Genomic DNA, 19,902 nt, shown 5'->3' with positions numbered 1-19,902 from the left:
CAATTAAACAGCTGAAGCTGTTTTTTCCAGAACAAAATGTACGGCAGCATGAGCCACAAGTGTTTCATGCAATGCTTTTTTTCTCCCCATCAGTAGTGTGTGATTCAGTATCCAGTTTAATCCTTGCATAAAGTTGAACTGGCATTCTACTGCTGAGCTAAGGAATCTGCACCTACTTCCTTTGTAAATATTCCTGATTTTTCTACTGATGAGATTTAAAACTACTTGCAAGCATAAAATTAATTTGTAGAAAAAAAGTACAAACTAATTCTCACACATTTTAATGTGAATCAAACCTAATTGTTTTAATTATCAAACCTACTGTGCCTTACTACTGATTCATAACCAGAATGCTCTAGGTGTGTCCCTTTTCCTTGGCTGAAATATATTTCCAGAAGTATCACTGAATATTTTTAATCACAGTTCTCTTCCCCCATGCTTTTCTCTTGGGGTGTGTGTGCCTTCCCAACTCCATGCTCACAACTCCTTGAGGAAAACTAGCCTTAACAAACCAGAGGAATTATTTCCCCCCAACAACACTAAAATTGTGTAATAATTCTAACCGTAAAATGTGACTGGATCATACAGCACAACCATACTGACATTTAAAAAACCTGTTCATTTAGTCTGCTGTCAATGCCACCCTGGATCTGTAAATTACAAAGAAATAGATCAAGTTGACAGAACATTTCAATACTGATTTGTATGCATGTGCAAGTGTCTTCAAAAGTCTGCCATCTCCCAAAATAATCCTGACTTTCCCTCAGAACACTGTCCTTTGTACTGTGCATTTGCAAACTTAACTATATCACAGCAGTCTAGATGAAGTTGTTTTGCCCTTCAAAGAAAACCCAGTATACCTGAGAGCAGATGCTACAATTGTCATTATATGAAAAAAAAAAAATCAACAGATTGTGATAGTGCCTAAAAAACAAAAACAAGACAGCAGTGACACAGAAATGTTGATCATTGACACAAATTAGAAAAATGAACACTACCAAAGCAATACTGTTTTCAGCAACTTCATTTTACTTTCAATATTAAGAGTCACTTAATACCTCTAGGATTTCATTCAGACATGAAAGAACATGTTTAGATTTTACCTCTCGTGAGTTTACAGCACAAGAAAGTGAACTGCAAGTATTTTAAGAATTTTCTTTGTAACAGCTGAGTAGACTAATTCTCAATAACCAGATTTATTGATAGTGAACTTTTTGCTTCCCCATTTCACAGCAGAATTACAGCATCTATATACAGAATTATAAAAAGCAAGTCAGACTTACACACATCATCCTCCCTGCATATAATCCTGACAGTTAGAAGAAATATCCCCATATTAGTTGAAACTATACAGAGCAAACACCCAGGAAAAAAGTCTTTTTTTATTCTATGACACTGTGTTAATACAATAAATATACAAAACTTCTGAACTACTCATACATGCAACAAAGGGACGGAAGAAGTGCAGAACCATATACATTCACCAGGATGGCAGAGCATTGTTAGTAATTTACAAAATATACAAACATCTTCAGATAAATAAAAACAACTGCTAAATTACAGATCAATGACTACTGACATTCCAGTGTTTAAACTTCATACTTTTTACTCAATTTGTTACAATACTACAAAATGACAACTCAAGTGGGCGCCATACTCTGATTAATTAATAAGAGATTGTAAAGTCTAGTATTTGTTAGATACAAAATATTTTAGCCAATCTCAGCCTTCTGTTGTCAAAGCTAAACAAACTTCTCCCTCCTTTTTGGGCTGCAAAGTGTCAGAGATTTCTGGTCTAAACAATTCATGTGTAACAGAACCTTGAATTTCATTCAGAAGGCTTAAATCTGTACATCCAACTCACAACATTACAAATCAACAATTCTTATACACAGAACATTACATATATTTCCTCAAGGAACCTTTAAACATTTAAGAAAAAAATCTACCTGTCAAATTCAGGTATTTTTCCTAATGTGTATTTTTTCCCCCCATAATATATTTTGGTAATGTATGCTATTATGCCATCTTCAACTTCAGTTAAATCGTAAGGATGATGTCTCTGGGATTCCTATCCAAGAGATACTGTAAGAATTGCCTAAATTTAGATTTAACAGTAATCCATAGCAGAGTTCCTACATACAACTTTCAAGTTAAGTTTAAAATATTATGAAAAGAATAATCTTGATATACAGCTGCTAGAAGATTGGTGCCCAATCTTAGCAGAGAACAGTGACTTTTATCTGTAAAGCTTTAAAAACACTCCATACAAATTTAAGTTCACTGCTAGCATGTCCACTAGTATGAAATTTTAGTGGCCTTGTTACATAGAGTATTTAAAGCAAATGGATTCATTAATATGAACTTCAGCATAGGTGAAGCTACTATGACATTTATCCAAATTCAAGTTGGATTTAAAGAAATCAGTAAAAGAAAGGAGACTAATAGGGGACTTCATGCTAACAGTATCCTACTGATCCAGGGATTAAGCTAGGGGTGTATTTTTTTTAAATGATCTTCTGTTATTATGAATAGAGTGTAGTGAAAAAGAATCCATGAAATTCAGTTCACATTCAGCACATGGAGGAGGCTTAGAATATTATACTGTCTTAATAAAGGTGATTCACCTTAAAAGCTGAATTAATTTCAGCCATGGTATGTACTTACACAGATTGTGGGATGTTGTCTTTCCTGTTTTCATTTTCTAAAATGGTTTGAAAAACTGCCCAAGTATTGTATGTAAGACTCATTAAGCAATCCAAGAATACAAACAATCTTCAAAGGAGAGAAACATGTCACTATACTAAGATCCGATTATATGATATTCTAAAATATTACGATGGTATGTACCACCCTGAGATTAGCTCAGTTGGTCAGAGCATGGTGCTAATAACACCAAGGCTGTGGGTTTGATCCCCATTATGGGCCATTCAGTCCCATATGGACCACTCACTTAAGAGTTGGACTTGATAATCCTTTTGGGTCCCTTCCAACTCAGAATATTCTGTGAAATTATTATGGATTGTTCAGTTTCACAGCACCAATTTAACCTCTCAGGTCTCCAGTTCAATGAGTAAAAATTTAACTTTATTAGAGATGAACATTTCTCACTTTGGCAATTCAAAATAGTTTAAAAGCTTTTTTCCCACAGCTTAAACCACACTACAGACATGGCTGAGTTAACATTAAAATTAATTCAAGTGTCTGTTAAATGCCATTGCTTAAAGGGCTTGGTTTTAGACAATATTCCTGTTAGAAAATTAAATACTGTATATTTAGGGGTTTGGACAAGCAGTAAACAGAGTGACTGACCAGGCTAGAGATTTAGTACCACTGTTAAACACAAATCTATACTTGAAAAAACAAAAAACAAAAAAAACCAACAACGAACCCCCAAAAAATCCCAAATAAAACAAAAAACCCACTGCACATAGAAGAGGGAAGGCGGACAAGAAACTAGTGTTCTAAAAGTCAATACTGGTTTCTTTTTCAGCAAAATTATTACCCCAATACATGAACACTGAAATTAAAAATAGTAGATACATAATCATTTAGCCCTGCAACCGAAACCACCAGTTAACTTCCTTAAACTGTACACTGCATTACACATTCTATTACAGAGAATGCTTATGCACCATAGTAATTTCTCACAGGTAGAGAATACTACGTGGAAATAGATACAAACAAATGCTATAAAGTGGCACAGGTAAATTCTGGACCAAACAACTAGTTAAACAAATTCAGATAACAGTATTCATGCAAACTTACAGGTTTATATCAAAAGATTTACCTTAAAAAAAAAAGTTATAGTCTATACCTTACTTGTATTTCACCTCCAGCAATTGCTGAAGTTGCAAAAGCAGTAGCCAAACCTAACTTTCTGTATCTCTTGGTCTACCCCACTTCTTATAGTAGGAATTGGGAAATCAGTTCTTACGCAGAAAAATAATTGATCCAAAGTGCTTTCCTGAAGTTAAAAAATACTGGAGCGAACCACTAAAAAACTTGTTAATACAATTATTTGATCATTATATACCACAGTTCATTCTCAGGCCAATTGCTGAAATTATTTATCCTCCATTAATTATGGAAAGTTTTTTTATTCTAGAACACAACATCTTAAAGAAGGGCAAAAAATGGTTTTCCTCTTAAAATAAATAAATTTATAATAAAATTAACCAATCATTTCCCATTTTACCCATGCACAGCTGCAGAAGAGACAAACATGCTGTGTGAATTTTGATCTAGACTTTTAGAGAATACGTGACTGGAAAACAAAGTACAATCAAAGCGATCCGTGATGACTTTGTTTCCCTACATTCGGTTACCCTTGAATGCGTTTTGGGCTGCACTGGTGGCTGCTGTTGATGCGGCATTGGCCGCAGCAGTTTGTACAGTTTTGTTGGACATCACTCCTGTTGCAAACTCCTGCTGCGCCTTCTCAAAGCTGGCACCAGTCGTGCGGTAGAGGCCGTGCACCTGGGGAGGGGGAACAGCAGTGAAAAAAACGGTGCCACACATTCCAAGAACTTTGACTGCCCTGTTGCACACACAATTTGACTGTAGGGGATACCTGTAATTATCTGCAAGTTCAGAGAGGTCTCATAAGATTTACTAAAATGTGTGATGTGCATTTCGTGACCTTTTTTCTACATCAATATTTAGAAACATTTTAATTATTTGACTGGTTACAAGAACAAGTTATACTCTGACTGAATATAAAAAAGTATAAAATATCCTAACTATACAGATATGTATCTGCTAAACTAGTGTGATGACCAATAACTCAGCATAATAACCAGAGGTATAAACAGTATGACTTACAGGTGTGACTTACAAACACTCTAAACAATATGGCATATACTGAAAAAAAAAAGCCCAACAAAACCAGACAAACAAAAAGTCTGGAGCAACTTCCAATTACCTGAGTATTAAAATTCAAATGCTATTTCTGTCTCTTGCTCAGTAAAGTCACAATAAAGTTGTCAAATAATATTGCACAGACATTTTCATTCCAGTGTAGCAGGAAAATTAATGCTGAAATTTTTTTCTTTGTTATAAATGTGACTACTTCTCGCCCATAAGGATACACCAGGTCACATAGGAGTATGCAGGTTTTTGGAAAGAATCCAGATGCATACAGTAAGAAAAGTGTAAAAAAAAATTCCACCATACATTTTTCTTTCTTGTTTCTTTCTCCACTGAGTATTTATACAGAAAACAAGAAAGGACATCTCCAGGCAATACCTAAAATTTCTAGTTTACTGTAAACGGCCTAGAAGAGTTTGTATATGTGAAAATCTTTACGCCTAATTCTGAGGTTGAATTATTCGAATTGCCAGCACAATCATCAGCAGAATTCTTGGTTACATTTCATCTCAATGACATAAAAAATTTACTAGCACATCAGTATCTAAACTTAAATCTTTTGGATGGAAATTCACCAGAAGTAACCATGAGAAACAAGAATCTTTCTTTGAGCTTTCATGCTCTGGAATCATTAAATGGCAATAAAATGTTAAAATAATGAAGTGGAGAAATAAAATTCCTTTTCTGAGGTGCTGGGACTCCTCTTTTATTGATTTTAATAGGAATGATTTTGATAAGAGGTGAAACTTAGCAATCACTTGAATTACACCTCCCTGTGCCTGATAAATCACCGCAGATTTCAAAATTACAGCCTGGCAATTACAGCTACAATCACAGTGTCCAGTGCATTCACCTACCCCTTCACGGTGGGGTTACCTCCCAATTTCTCTTATTTAGAGGTATCTTTCCCCATTTCAGTTTGCAGAAAATATGTCCACTTTGTAGCTCCACAACAGTATAAGCAAAATTATACACTTGTTAATAGATAAGGCTCGCCTCCAGGAATGTGATTTAATCCCCACTACTTTGTGAAAGAGTGCCTCTCAAGATAGAAAGCAAAATCCAGATCAAACATAGGAATAATATGTAACTCACCTTTTTAAACATAACTAATGAGATAACAGCAGATGCTGTGAAAAGTGCAGCTATGATTATCATCATAATGCCAACAGGAATACTCTTATTAAGTCCAGTTAGAGATGAAATCCACCCACTGAAGAAAGAGAAAGGACACACTTTACTAGCACAGCAACGAACCACTCAACCAAAGGTATCCACATCAAAGAAAACTTAAAAACTCTCATCAGCTTTGAATATTTTTCAAGAAAAAGTCATGGGAATTTTACATAAGCATATTTTGGTTCTATAACATGCTTTTATAGCTTAGTTTCCATTTTTTCCCAAAGAATGCAGTGAAACGATATGAAAAATTGTAGTAAAGATTATTATCCTTGAGCAGATTTGTGATGAAATTAGAGTTGTTCATCAGCTTCTTCAGGTTTTTTGTCATACTGTCATTTTAGATTAAATATCCCTAAAAACATAGCTTCTAACTTCTATAAATGTAAAACAGAAACACGCCACACATACACAGCTTCTGTGTGGGAAGACTCATTTAACTGTATCTACACAGTGACGCTTTCTAAACTGAGGCTAATATGATAATTTTTTAAGCAGATAGCATCAGTTGAACTAATAGATAAGACTGCTATCTCAACATCTACTTCAAACATTTCCCCATTCTTCAGAATTGAAACACTAACAGACACCAACAGTATCAGACTTGAAAATTAAAAAAGGAAGTTGCCTTAAGACCAAAAAACCCTATGTTAAGATGGAAAGGATTCTTCCACATTAAAAAAAAAAGCAAAAAAATGTAGTCAATTCTCCCAACCTTAAAACTTTCCTCTACCTGTTTCAAATTGCTTTGATATCCTCTATGTGCCACTGGAATCTACCAAAAAACTCCAAAATCCAAACTATACTTAGCATTTTCTGATGATCTGTCTACTTTGCATAGTCCTTCCCCAAGCATGCTTAAAAGCACACAGGCTTCAATGAAAAAACAAAACAGAGGATTCCGGAGCAAAAATAATAAAACAGGATCTTTCCTTACACAACAGTTGTAAAACCAGTGCTGTTCTGTCTGCCTTACATATGTCTGGAGGTTCACAGCAAAAAGTACTGATACAGAGAAGTGTCATTTTCCAACTACAGTACTGCCAGTCACGGGTCTCCATGTTACCAGCTGGCTACTACAACCATGCTTTCAGTTAATTCCTTTTTTTCAAAGACAGTGACTGATTCCCTACAGCTTTTCCTTGTAAAATCTAAATATCAGACATCACAGGCTCAAATAAAAGATAATATACATACAAGATTCACGTAAAAGCTTACATTTTTACAAACATCTAAAAGAAAAATCAACTTTTTACAGAATATGGAGATGACTCAGACAAACACATTTTTCAAATATCAAAGATATACCACTATATTTACCCAAATACATTGTTGATTCATTCCTTGAATTTTAGCCACAAATTTCCTCAATAAGTAGTATATTAATATAACTAAAATAACTAATGAACACAAAATAATATGCAAATATACAATTTTTTTTCACCTTCCTATATCTTAAATAGAGAACGAGTAACAACTCCTCATACCACCAAAATAGAGGAGGTCATGTATAAAAGAATAGTTCAGTCGTTTACAATGAAGGATCAGCTCTAACAGTAGTACTTCACATTGTTGGGATGAATTTCACCCACTTCTCCTAGTTAAGAGCACTCCAAAAATGCATTCCTTTGAATGTTAAATGTAACAGTTTCCGTGAACATATGATTATTCTTTTAAAACATACAACTGTAGTCAAATATGAATGCCTTAGAGACAGTACAGCACTATAGCAAACTGAATACTCACCAGTTTCCCCATCTTTGAAATCCTGCAGCTTGAAGTACGTGTACAGCAAACTGACAGATATATACAAAGAAGAACACAAAGAACCTGAATGAACTGTCACTCCTGAAAGAGGTGGGGGGAAAAGATTAAAGCAGCCAGAAAATTAATTATAATTTTTTGCAAATTCTATAGTACCAATCTAACTTTCTTCTGTATTAACTAGAGGAAAAGTCCTTTCATTTATGAAAAGTGACTTGAAATGAGCAATTCTGTGGCTTTGTAGAGTGTTTATTTACAAGAGCTGCTCTTTCTTCTTTAATATAGTATTTTTGCCACCTGCACCTCTAAGAAAGGTGAGAACAGTTCTGTTCAGCACACAGCAGGGCCTCTTTGACTAAACATATAAGTTTGCACAAAGAACAGAATTCTGGTCCACTTTTAGACTGAAGTTTACAGTGGTGGCAAGATGGGAATAAAATATTTTACTTGTAAAAGAAAATAAAATCTCATATGGAATTACTGAAACATAGTGCACACCAGAATACTGAAGCAGCTTTTACTTTGAAGTAAAATATACAAAATAGGTTTGCTGTTTAAATTACTAAAATGTCAGCTTGACAAAGACTGAAAGTAAAAAAGAAAACCCAGACACAACTAAGTGTACAGGCAAAATCTCAAAAAAGACTCCATTTATTGCTATCAAAACTAATTATCATATGATATGCTTGCTACTGGAGTTCTTAAGAAAGCAGAAATCACTTATCAGTATCAGATTTTGCCTTTAATAGCTCTTCCTGCAGAAGAGAGTTTGCTAATTTCTATTCAACCAGTTCAGTTCAATAACTATTTCGTTTTCAGCTAAGCAACTGACTGAAAGTGGAATATACAAGTAGTAGTTTTCCTTTTCCAGCCAACCAATATTCACTAAGGAAAGCTTGGGATTTCCTACAGAGCAAATACAAGTTAAACTATATGATTCCTCCAAGATTTGTGGGCACACCAATATCTCCTTGCTTAGCAAAAATAAACATCTCATTTAGTCTAAGTGTTACACTTAATTGCAATATCTGACCATCAATCTTTCTCTACAAGAATAAGGGCATTTTAACTCAGAATATCCTGAATCACTTCAGTGTTAAAAAAAAAAAAGTTCACAAGAAATCCTGTAAGAGTACAGGATTTGGAATCTCTACATCCTGATCTTCACCAAAAAAATTCAATTTTGCATGAAACACATCATTCTACTCTTAAACACAAAGCTGTCACACACCTTAGACTTGTGAAGCATGCAAAGATTGCTAAGAGCTAGGAAAAACACTAGTTTGTTTATTATCTACCTGCTCTATTCAATCTTAAGAATCTCAGGCTACTTCAATTACAGATACTGTAGGTGTCTATCACTTAAAATTTTAAGTGTAGCTGTTTATGCAGTTCATTCAGGAAGCCAAAAATTTAAGACACTCTTTACTATTAACCTACTGAAATTCTTGGTGTGAAGAGACAAGAGATTTAATGAGAATTTTCTTTACAACTGTTATCAGCCCTTACTAACTTCAACAAAATTACATATTTACTGCAAATATTTTGTCAATGGTAGAAGCTATAAGTACTTTAAAGGTTATTCCATGACATTACTAACTATTGCCATGTATATTTCAAATTCAACAACTGAATCAATGGCAAACATACTACTTGTTTCTAATGAAAGCATATTAAAGGATTATTATAATGATAATTAAGCAAATTCTGAAATGTTAATGCATTTTGGTAAGCTTTTAAATATCCCAAGTCAAGCTGAAGTTGTTACCTGAAAGCTCCATAAAGTGGTCTGTACCAGCAGACAAAAGAACAAGGGGTAAAAAGCAAGAACCAGAGAATACTCAATCCAAAATCAACCCCTCGTGTAGCATCAACGTAAAACCAGGCCAAACATCCAAAGATATTAAGAAACAGTGTCACTGTATGGACTGTAGAAACAAAAGCAAAATAGTCTTTATTAGGTTATCTTTATACAATAAATGATTACAATTGTTAAAGTGATACCCAAACTGAGCATTTTAAACAAATCATCAGCATGTGGAAAATAATCAGTACTCTCTCAATGCTCTCAACAATAAACTGATCTTTATATAGTTTTCTAACTTTCAGGTAAACCCTCTCTTCATAAGTGAAAGTACTGAACATGAAAATTCAAGTACTACCAGGTATATAGCAAAAATTCTGACATTTTCAAACATGAAATGACAAAAAAGGAGGTTTCTACAGCTGCAATAATTGGTATTTTTTCTACAGTAACAACTGAATACAAATATTTAATAGACTAATGAATATTTTTTGAGATAAAGCTTATAAATGACATAAACTGCATCACAAAATAAGCATTCTAATTTGAAAAGAAAAATTTCCAAAAAAATCTTTCAATGAAAACCTGTCTTCTATATAATAAAACAAACAAAAAAACCATTTTCTAGGAATGTTCCTCAGTAAAACAAGATTTGCAAGAAGTTGTTCTAATGCTTTAACGCATTTTACATATTCAACTATTTCTTAGAACACTGGTCTAAGGCAGATCATCTGCCTTTTTGGTGCTCTATTCTTAGCTCAGTACTATCATTTTCCCATTGGCAGACCTTGTTACAGGTTAACTATTCAATTCCTACTAAAGAAAATGCATTTGGATTATGACTTCACATTTTATTTCAAGTAAGTTTACTTCTTAGAATAAGGTATGGCAATATTAAGAAACATTACAACTACTACCTTCATGCTGTCTGGCAGAGAGAAGTTAGTTCTGCCAAAGTTAAAAGATGAACATGAATTTTTCTGTTTAGCAATAACCCGTGGTTCAGGAGTGCTATCTCAGAGGACAGTTTCTGTCCTTGTGGACCAGAATAAAGTAGGGTATTGGTCACTCTGTGTGCACAAGCTGGTCCTGACAGCAATGATTTTTTTTTTTATTTAAGTTCAGAGAAACACTTTAGTCATTCCACTGCAAGATAAGGTCAACAGAAGAACTGGCTAGATACTAAGGATTCTGAAAAAAATACTCCTCTTTGCTGCTGCGTTAACCAGTACTTAAATAAGCTCTAAATCAACTTAGTGGGTAAAAAAAATCTTAAAAGCAAAATGCACAGATCATCACATGAATGGCTGATAAAACTCAAAACATTTCCCTCAGACAAATCACATTTTCCTGTAAGAAAATGCACCAGGTGCTTTTAAATAAAAGGCAATTAATGCACCTACATATCTTAGCACTGCCCCAAAAGGTCAGAAAAGCAACTCATTTCAGAATTTGTGTGTGTGTGCCTCATAAAGCACAACAAAGGATACAAATCCCAGTTCTTGCCTTCCTTTTGACAAATATAAGAAAGGTGTATTCTCTCTTTTTCTACTCAATACTGGAAAAGAGGGAGACACCCTAGATTACTAGAAACGTTCAAATTCTGGTGGAGTTCAAACTTTCAAAAATTACTTTTTTTTTGTAATGGCAATTATCGTAACACAACAAGTTTTAAAAGAATATCATCAGTGCAGAAGAGGGGTAAAACGTCACACCCACTACTGATACTAAAACCAGCAACACAGGGGTCCACTTCACTACTGCAACAGAGAATCTCAGCTGCAAAAACCAAGTACTAGCAAGCTACCAAGGAAGACAAGGAGACCTGGCTGACAATTCTTGCTTCACTGCACTTGCCCTTCTCTCTGCTTGCTGCAAGGTACAGAAAATCACTTGTCCTTCGAACCAGCGTCTTCACTAAGGGATCTAGGTAAGCTTTGCTGCTGTATGAACAGACAGGTGTTTGTATGTGCAGGGTAACAGTTTTAAGTACCTTCTACTTACTTGCCTCAACAAATTAAACCATGATACAAGTTATTAGAAGACAATGACCACCAGGGAGCTGAAATGACCTAAGGCTTTGGCAAAGGTCTGGGACATGCAAGGTCTATATGACAACTTCACAGCTATACCAATACAGTGCTCCATGTGATCCAAGAAAGCCTTCTCCTAGTTTGTCTGTGGAAACAGTTGAGGTTAAAAAAAGAAAGGCATTCATGCCAGAATAATAGTCAACAATAGGAAATTACATTAGTTTAATAAATATCCAGACTCGACTTCTTTTTTTGTGTGGTGTAAACGCCCTTGAACAGAAGAATTCTACTTAGATATATTCCCTGTCTTAATTAACTACACTTTATCATCCATAAATGTCTGAAAAAGTATTGTAGATAAAGACCACAAGTTCCACTGATGCTATCTGGCATTTACTTAATTGAGATGATTACTTTGCTTCCCATTGGGGACTGCATGAAAATACATTTTTGTACTAAGTTTAATTTCAGTAATGTTTTACTGATGGTATTCTCAGGAAACCAAAGTTCACACTAAGATAAAAGGATGTGCCTCTTCCCAGGATTCAGTTGGACTGTCATTCTCTAATAGGCTGCCTCAAGGTGAATGGGATGCCTATGGAATGGAGGGTTTTGAAGTCACAAGGCCACTCACAAGTGAAGACAGGGCAAGTTTGATCACATGCAACCTTGGAGCATGTGATCCTTGAAGAGTAGCTTCAAATATAGTTTAGGCTTTTGTACATTGTCTGTTCTGCTCTTTTGGGAGAGATCTGTTAACATGTTTTACAAACAAGAGAAACATCTTCCACAGGGAAAAAATATATTCTAAATATATATTCAGGCTTAGATCACCACATAAGTACATGCTATTAAAAATGTGAAGGGGTTCTTTTTAAATTTCCTGATGCAATACACTAAAAACCTGCATAATAATATGGAGTGAACGAAACAGTGAGTCTATAAGGCACCAACCAGTCAGTCAAACCTCTGGAAAAGATCACTCATAAAGAAAGGCTGAGCAAACTATGCTAATTAAGGCAAAAGGAGATGACTAATGGGGACAAATGTGTTTTCCATAACAACAGTGAATAGAACAGTGAAGATCAAACACAAGAGGGGAGAATTAAATTATATACTGAGAAACATCTTCTAATTCTAAAAGACAGCAACACACTAGAAAAGGCTTGGAGAGAGTTTATGGAATGTCCATACTTGGAGGTTCCCAGGAACAGAGGAGCAAAAATCTACACAGACTGATATATATACTATCTATCATATCCTCAGACAGAAGATGGATGAGATGAAACTCCTAAAGAGAAAAAAAAAAAAATATACAAGTTGCCACTTAAGGGTATTATTTTTCTACAAAAACCTCTTCAGTTTGTAACTTCAAATAAGAATATTATTTGAAAATCACTAGTGTTTATTTGGTGCATGCTATTAGCCTGTGGGCAAAGTAACTGGAATACACAGGCTTCTGAGGCAAAAGATTTTTGGTGTTAGTACAGGTCAAGAGACATTGTGCTTGACACTGGACATAATAATAACATAACAAGATCTAAAAAGCGCTGCTCAGTGCTAATGAGCCAGGGAAACTGTCATTCTTATGTGCAAGACCTTAAAACAGCAATGGTCACAAAACTAAGATAGGATAGAAAAGCTCTAAAAGCAACTGCGAAAAGCCATTGCTAATAGACTGTTACAGTTCAAAAAAACATGTAAACAGTCAGAAAAAAGTCTTTCCTCAGGGGGAAAAGAAGTGCAAAGATAAAACCACATCAAGGAATTAAAAAACTGACTTCTGATACAAAAGGAGAAATTAATTTAAAAGAGGAATTAATGAGAATTAAAAGAGGAATTAATACAAAGAGACTTGTTTTCTCATGAAATAAGAGCATATAGATCTTAAATGGGTAAAGAAATTTCCTCAGGGATATAAAATCCAAGATTAATGATATAAAAATTAATACTAACTGTGGAAACACACAGAAAACTAAAACAGAAGGTTTGTTCCCAGGGCTGCTAAAAAGGAAAACGAACCTATTTTATTAAGTGCTGAGAATGCAGTACTAGATTTATCCAAATGTGATGATGATCACAGAACCCCTAGAACTTACAAGACATAGGAAGTTATGGAAGAGGAAATAAAATGTGGAGTAGAGTGGCAAACAGAAGCAGGCTGCTCTACGATAGTAGTAAGTCCTCCACTGAGGAAAAATAGTCTAAGGAAAAATGAGCCAAGCCATGTAAATGTGATCCTAGGAAAGAAGAGTCTCAAGGAATGATTCAACAGCCAACCCTACGGCATGGGGTTCTATACTCTATCTTTTTTATCCTTTTTTTTTTCAAGCTCGAAAAACATTTTGTCTTTCTTTTCCTTTATTATGCCCTTTTCCTTCCTTCCTGAGTAATCCTAAGTCAGAGAGTACTAGAGTCAAAGAAGGAAAAGTGCAAGAAGACTTGGTTGAAACCTCAGGCTACCTAGAAGATGAGCTGTCATGCCAGTATAAAAGCACAGCTCCATATATTTTGAAATAATATAACATTGTTGTTTCCTTTATTTGCTTCCATAAGAAGAAAATTAAAACGAGTATTAATATTCCAATTCTCCCTGCCCAACTTCACTTCCTGTTTGAAACACAGACACTTTCAGAACTCAGTCCTCCAAATGGCCAGAATTAGTAACCATCCTAAAATTCTGAGTATTTCATCTTAAATTTCATATAAATCTTAATTACCTGTCAGCTTTATGAGAGTGACTAGTCATACATTCTACAGTTGCTTATTTGAAGATTAATGACCCCACAATGGGTCATTCCCACAGAAAGTTGTGGATTATGATGAAATGGAATAGACTTGATTCAATGCCATCTGGTCATTTTAGATGTTTCAATTACAGGGTTCAATCACAGCAATAAGATTACCAGAGTAACATGTAAAATTACGGAGATTTGCTAACAATGTCTGAAGCTATGAAAAAATACAGAAAATGTCTGAAATTCCCATTTCCTCATAATGTTAAAAATACATTAAAGGCATCAAAGTACCTAAATATTTGCAATTTCCTCAGTCTCAGAGTATTTATTAGGCTTTCATCACACTGGACAAGGCAGAAGAAACAAGAGTGCATCTGTACATTTGTTTAATCCAACATCTCTCTAGTCAAAACACAGCATCAGAACGAGAGCAAAATTAATCCTAGGAAGATGGTGTAGAGCATTCTTTGCGTACAAAGAGAGTTTTAACATGGACTGATTCTTCAGCTAACTGACACTATTTCTTAAAATAGCCTAACGTGACACTAAGCCTCTGCTATAGATGAAAAACTGTATTAAACTATATAAAACTATGTATATTAGATTAAATGGATATTACACTTCTTAAACTCAAAAGTCTGTTACACTAATTGTGAGTTATAGTTCTTAATATCTGATTTTTAAAACAGTGAAATTATTTCTAAGTTAATAAATGGTCAAAGCTCAATTTACAACAACAGAGAAACTCAAACTAGAAAATTGCAATAAACTAGAACAAAATTGCCTTAGGATAATCCTCCTTTTTTTCTGTGGAAGTTTTTATGAAATAATTCAATACTTTTAAACTGTAGTAAACCATAAGATTTTGCTTCAACATTTGGCTTCTAGATTTAAAGTAATTTTTCATTACAGATGTTAAAAAAGCCAAAGTAGTGGGTATGTATCACCAAGTGTGAACAGGCATTTCGTTTTTTTCTTTAAAGGAAAATACTTACACATCCACAAATAGTACATAATCTTTACTGTCTTCTGGAATTCTACAGGAATGTCTACTGAAAAATCCTGATAAAAACAAGGACCTACTGGAAAATTCTCAGGAAGAGGTGGCCAGTTATTTTTTCTACCTGCAAAAAAGAAAATAAAGAAAAAACAATGGTCTTTATAATATAGTTATACCAGAAAGAGATATACATTTGAACGTGTTCAAACTGTTTTATGCATGAGTTTTTTAAGTGGATGGATAACTTGGGCTACCAAAACCCCTGAGTTTTAAGAGCAATCCTTACATAATACTGAGATTAAACTACAGAAATAAAATACAATTAAGTATAGACAGGTCAAGGAAAGTACAGTATTTATCTACATAAACAACTGAGCAAGAATCTGACAATTCTTATAAATTAATAAGAAAAGAGAATTCTTCACCAAAAAACCAGATGAGCAGAAAAACAATTTCTCAGAGTTCCTTGACTTTTATATTAATATTTTCCTTAAGTCCCATCATACTCACATACTTTGTTGAATACAAAGACAGGGGACTGAAAAGCATTCTTCATTTTCAGCATTGTGGTATTTTTAACACAGACTATCTCTAATAATTTGAGCTAGTTTCCACTATAGTTTACAGTCAAAACTTACCTAAAAGGCAGAAAATCTCAAGAAAGACAGTTACTGAAATGGTCTGTAATTACCTTTTTCTTACAAGAATATCCCCTACAGCATCAATCTATTTTGATACAGTTGTGTGGGGATCAGACACATGGATTTCCTGTATACTTATCTAATCACAGCCTCTGTTGAACACGAGTCATACCAAGCACAGAGTCAGAGATTCAACTGAGACAATTGCTGCAGCAAACCTTTACCATAGCATTTCAACCTCTGGATTCAGGAGATACATGCCCAAATGAACTAGTTGAAATAGGAAGCAGCACATGCTCAAATGCAATGCTGCTCAGGACCTGAGCAGAGAAGACCGAAGGCATTGAGCTGAGGTGGCCTATCAGCTTGAAGATCTTTCACTGTAGTCAATATGACAACACATGACAACAGTGTCCTAGATATGCAGCCAGCATCTTAAGGCAATTGAATGCAAACAGCTAGAGTATTACAAAAGACCCTGTCCTCCTATCAAGACAACTCTACAGTATGTTCAAAGGAGTTCAAACGAGTGTGCAGATCAGATGATCACTGTCAGTCAGTGGGGTGGCAGCAGAGGCGACCAAGGTGAGTTCAGGGGTGAGTGTTAGATCAAGCTGTAGAGGGGGGTTCCCAAGCTCATGGACACCTGAGCAGCAGGACAGCATCAGGACCTGGTAGTTCTCACAAGCCAATCAGGTACAGAGGGCGCACTGCCAGGAGAACTGCGGGAGACTTAAATGGCTCTAATGAAGCATGAGCGAATCAGAACGTAGTGAACAGAATGTGGTGCAGCAGTTTGCATAAGTAGGGTAAGCAGGGAGGGTGCTGCAATCTGCAGGTAGGTTCACACCTCAGGTAAGTGCTAAGTGCTGTAGGTCTCTGCCATAATGGTGGGCACTTGTCTCAGAAACAAAACGAGTGTGTCTACTGAGACAGCCCCTGAGAAGTCTGATGCATCCACCCAGACAGAACTGGTAAGGAAGGAGACATCAGTACAGGTGGTAGCTTGCAATGAATGCCCAGATACTTCTGGAGGAAAGGCTGGTACCTGAACAAGTGTGCAAAGGTTGATGGCCTGTTGCAGCAGGCAGACAAACTGCAATACGGTACACAGTATTATAAGGGCTGAAACAGAGATAGATAGTCTCAGAACCATACACCTACAATGGATACCACTGAGTGTAACACACATTGGACCCTACAAAAGTAGGGCTCCAATTCAACCTCCACCCTCCAACATTCAGATCAAAAACAGGTATGATGCTTTAAAGGCCAAAACGGAGAACCTGCACATGGTGGTTACCATACAAAGAAATGCTGAGTTATTGTAGTGGGCAACTGTCTGTTAAGGGGCATTGAGGCACCCATCTGCCAGCCTGCCATACAGTCACAGGAGTTGTGCTGCCCACAGGGGGCTACAATCCGTGATGGTGTTGAGAGAGTACCCAAGCTTGTCAAGAGCACAGGCTATTGCCCACCGGTACTTTTTCATGCGGGTACAAATGACACCAAAAAATGGGCAGGATCAAGGGAGACTATAAAGCCCTGGCAAGGCAGGTGAAAAATATCAGTGCCAAAGTCACCTTCTCATCTATCCCACCAGTTAGAGAAATGGGGACAGCCAGAAACACAAGCTAGTGCAGATCAACATTTGGCTTTGAGGCTGGTGCCATCCAGAAGATTTTGGCTTTTATGACAATGGATTGTGCTTTAATCATTGATTACCTCCCCGAAATGCCTGTACACAAATGCGCAGCATGGGGAATAAACAAGACCTGTAAATCTATGTGCCGTCATAGGGCCACGATCTCTTTGCAAATATGGAGACATGGTGGAACAGCTCACATGACTGGAATGTTGTCATGGATGGCAGTGTACTTTTTAGAAATGACAGATCAGAGGCGAGGTGGTGGAGTTGCTCTTTGTGTCAGAGAGTGACTGGAATGTATTGGGCTCTATCCAGGGACAGACAAACGAGTTGGGAGTTTATGGGTGATAATTAAGGGACAGGCTAATATGGTTGACACTGTTGGGGGTGTTTACTATAAGCCACCTGATCAGGAGGAGAATAATGAGGCTTTCTATGGGCAGCTGGAAACAGCCTTGCAGTCACAAGCCCTGGTTCTCCAGGGGAACTTCAACCACCCTGGTATTTGTTGGAGGGACAACATGGCTTGGCACACTCAGTCCAGAAAGCTTCAGCAAGTCATTGATAACAACTTTCTTGATGCAACTGGTGGAAGAGCTAACAAGGGAAGGCGTGCTGCTGGACCTCGTACTAACAAATCAGGAGGGACTGGTTGAAGATGTGAATGTTGGGAGCAGCCTTGGCTGCAGTGACCACAAGATGGTGGAACTCAGGATCCTGCATGACAAAAGCAAAGCAGTAAGCAGGACTAGAACCCTAAACTTCCAGAGAGCTGCCTTCTATATCTTCCTACTTAAAGGAATCCCACAGGATAGGGCTCTAGAAGAGGAGTCCAAGAGACTGGTCAATATTCAAGCATCACTTCCTCCAAGTGCAAGATTAGTGTATTCTCATGACAAGAAATCAGGCAAAGAGGGCAGGAGACCTGCACAGATGAGCAGGGAGCTCCTCATAAATCTCAAACACAAGAAAGAAATTTATGGGATGTGAAAAAAGGAACAGGTTATGAGAGCACTATAGGAACATCATTAGGGTATGAAGGGATGCAACAAGGAAGGCCAAGGCCCACTTGGAATTGAGTCTGTCAAACAATATCAAGGACAACAAGAAGTGCTTTTACAAGTACATTAGCAGCAAAAGGAAAATCAGGAAAAACGTGGAGTCACTGCTGAATCAGATGGGTGTCCTGAAGACAGAAGACACAGAGATAAGGTGAACTTATTGAATGCCTTCTTTGCCTCAGTCCTTAGTGCTGAGGTCGGCCCTCAGGAGTCCCATACCTCAGAAGTAAGAGAAGAAGGACAAAGGAACCCTTAACCCTCCAGATCTTGACCCCAAGATCTCCACTTGGTCACAGAGGGTGGGGTTAGAGATTGGCTACACAAGACTTCACACCCATAAATCCACGTGCCCTGATGGGATGCATCCACGGGTGTTGAGGGAGCTGGCAGATGCTGTAGCTAAGCCACTCTCCATCATCTTTGAAAAATCATGGAGAACAGGAGAGGTGCCCGATGACTGGAGGAAAGCCAATGAAGATGGGAATAAGGAGGACCCAGGAAACTACTGGCCAGTCAGTCTCACCTCCATCCCTGGGAAGGTGATGGAACAGATCATTGTGGAGGTCATCACCAAGCATGCAGAAGAAAAGGTCATAAGGAGTAGTCCACATGGATTCACCAAAGGGAAATCATGCTTGACCAATCTGATAGCCCTCTGTGATGGCATGGCAGGATGGGTTGATGAGGGGAGAGCAGTGCAATGATGTCTACCTCGACTTCAGCAAGGCTGTTGACATTGTCTCCTGCAACATCCTCATGAAGTGTGTGTTAGATGAATGGACAGTGAGGTGGATCAAGAACTGGCTGAATGGCAGAGCTCGGAGGGTCACAATCAGCCAAGTGGAATCCAATTGAGGGCCTGCAGTCAATGGTGTTCCCCAGGGATCAAGACTGGGTCTTATTCAACTTGTTATCAATGACCTGGACGAAGGGATCAAGTGCACCCTCAGCAACTTCGCTGATGATACAAAACTGGGGGGAGTGACTGATACACCTGAAGGCTGTGCTGCCATTCAGAGGGACCTTGGAAGCCTGGAGAGTTGGGTGGAGAGAAACTCGATGAAGTTAAACAAGGACAAGTGCAGGATCCTGCACCTGGGGAGGAATAACCCCAAATACCAGGACAGGTTGGGGGCTGACCTACTAGAGAGCAGTTCTGCAGAGA

General features: G+C 36.9%; 1 protein-coding gene across 1 annotated transcript in view; it reads right to left on the bottom strand.

Moving 5' to 3' along the window:
* Positions 1 to 1,008: 1,008 nt before the first annotated feature.
* The window catches only part of SCAMP1 (secretory carrier membrane protein 1), a 44,616-nt gene continuing 25,722 nt past the window's right edge, over positions 1,009 to 19,902 (bottom strand). Inside the window, exons 5-9 of the mRNA XM_027671508.1 lie at positions 15,383 to 15,511; positions 9,581 to 9,740; positions 7,795 to 7,896; positions 5,965 to 6,082; positions 1,009 to 4,479 (exon numbers count right to left, since the gene is read on the bottom strand). Coding sequence (XP_027527309.1) covers positions 4,315 to 4,479; positions 5,965 to 6,082; positions 7,795 to 7,896; positions 9,581 to 9,740; positions 15,383 to 15,511 — 674 coding nt within the window. The 3' untranslated portion in view covers positions 1,009 to 4,314. The remainder of the gene's footprint in view (positions 4,480 to 5,964; positions 6,083 to 7,794; positions 7,897 to 9,580; positions 9,741 to 15,382; positions 15,512 to 19,902) is intronic.

Source organism: Neopelma chrysocephalum, unplaced genomic scaffold (assembly GCF_003984885.1).
Source record: "Neopelma chrysocephalum unplaced genomic scaffold, ASM398488v2 Primary Assembly neopelma1_97102, whole genome shotgun sequence".
NCBI lineage: Eukaryota > Metazoa > Chordata > Aves > Passeriformes > Pipridae > Neopelma > Neopelma chrysocephalum.
This window is presented reverse-complemented; position numbering and strand designations above follow the sequence as displayed.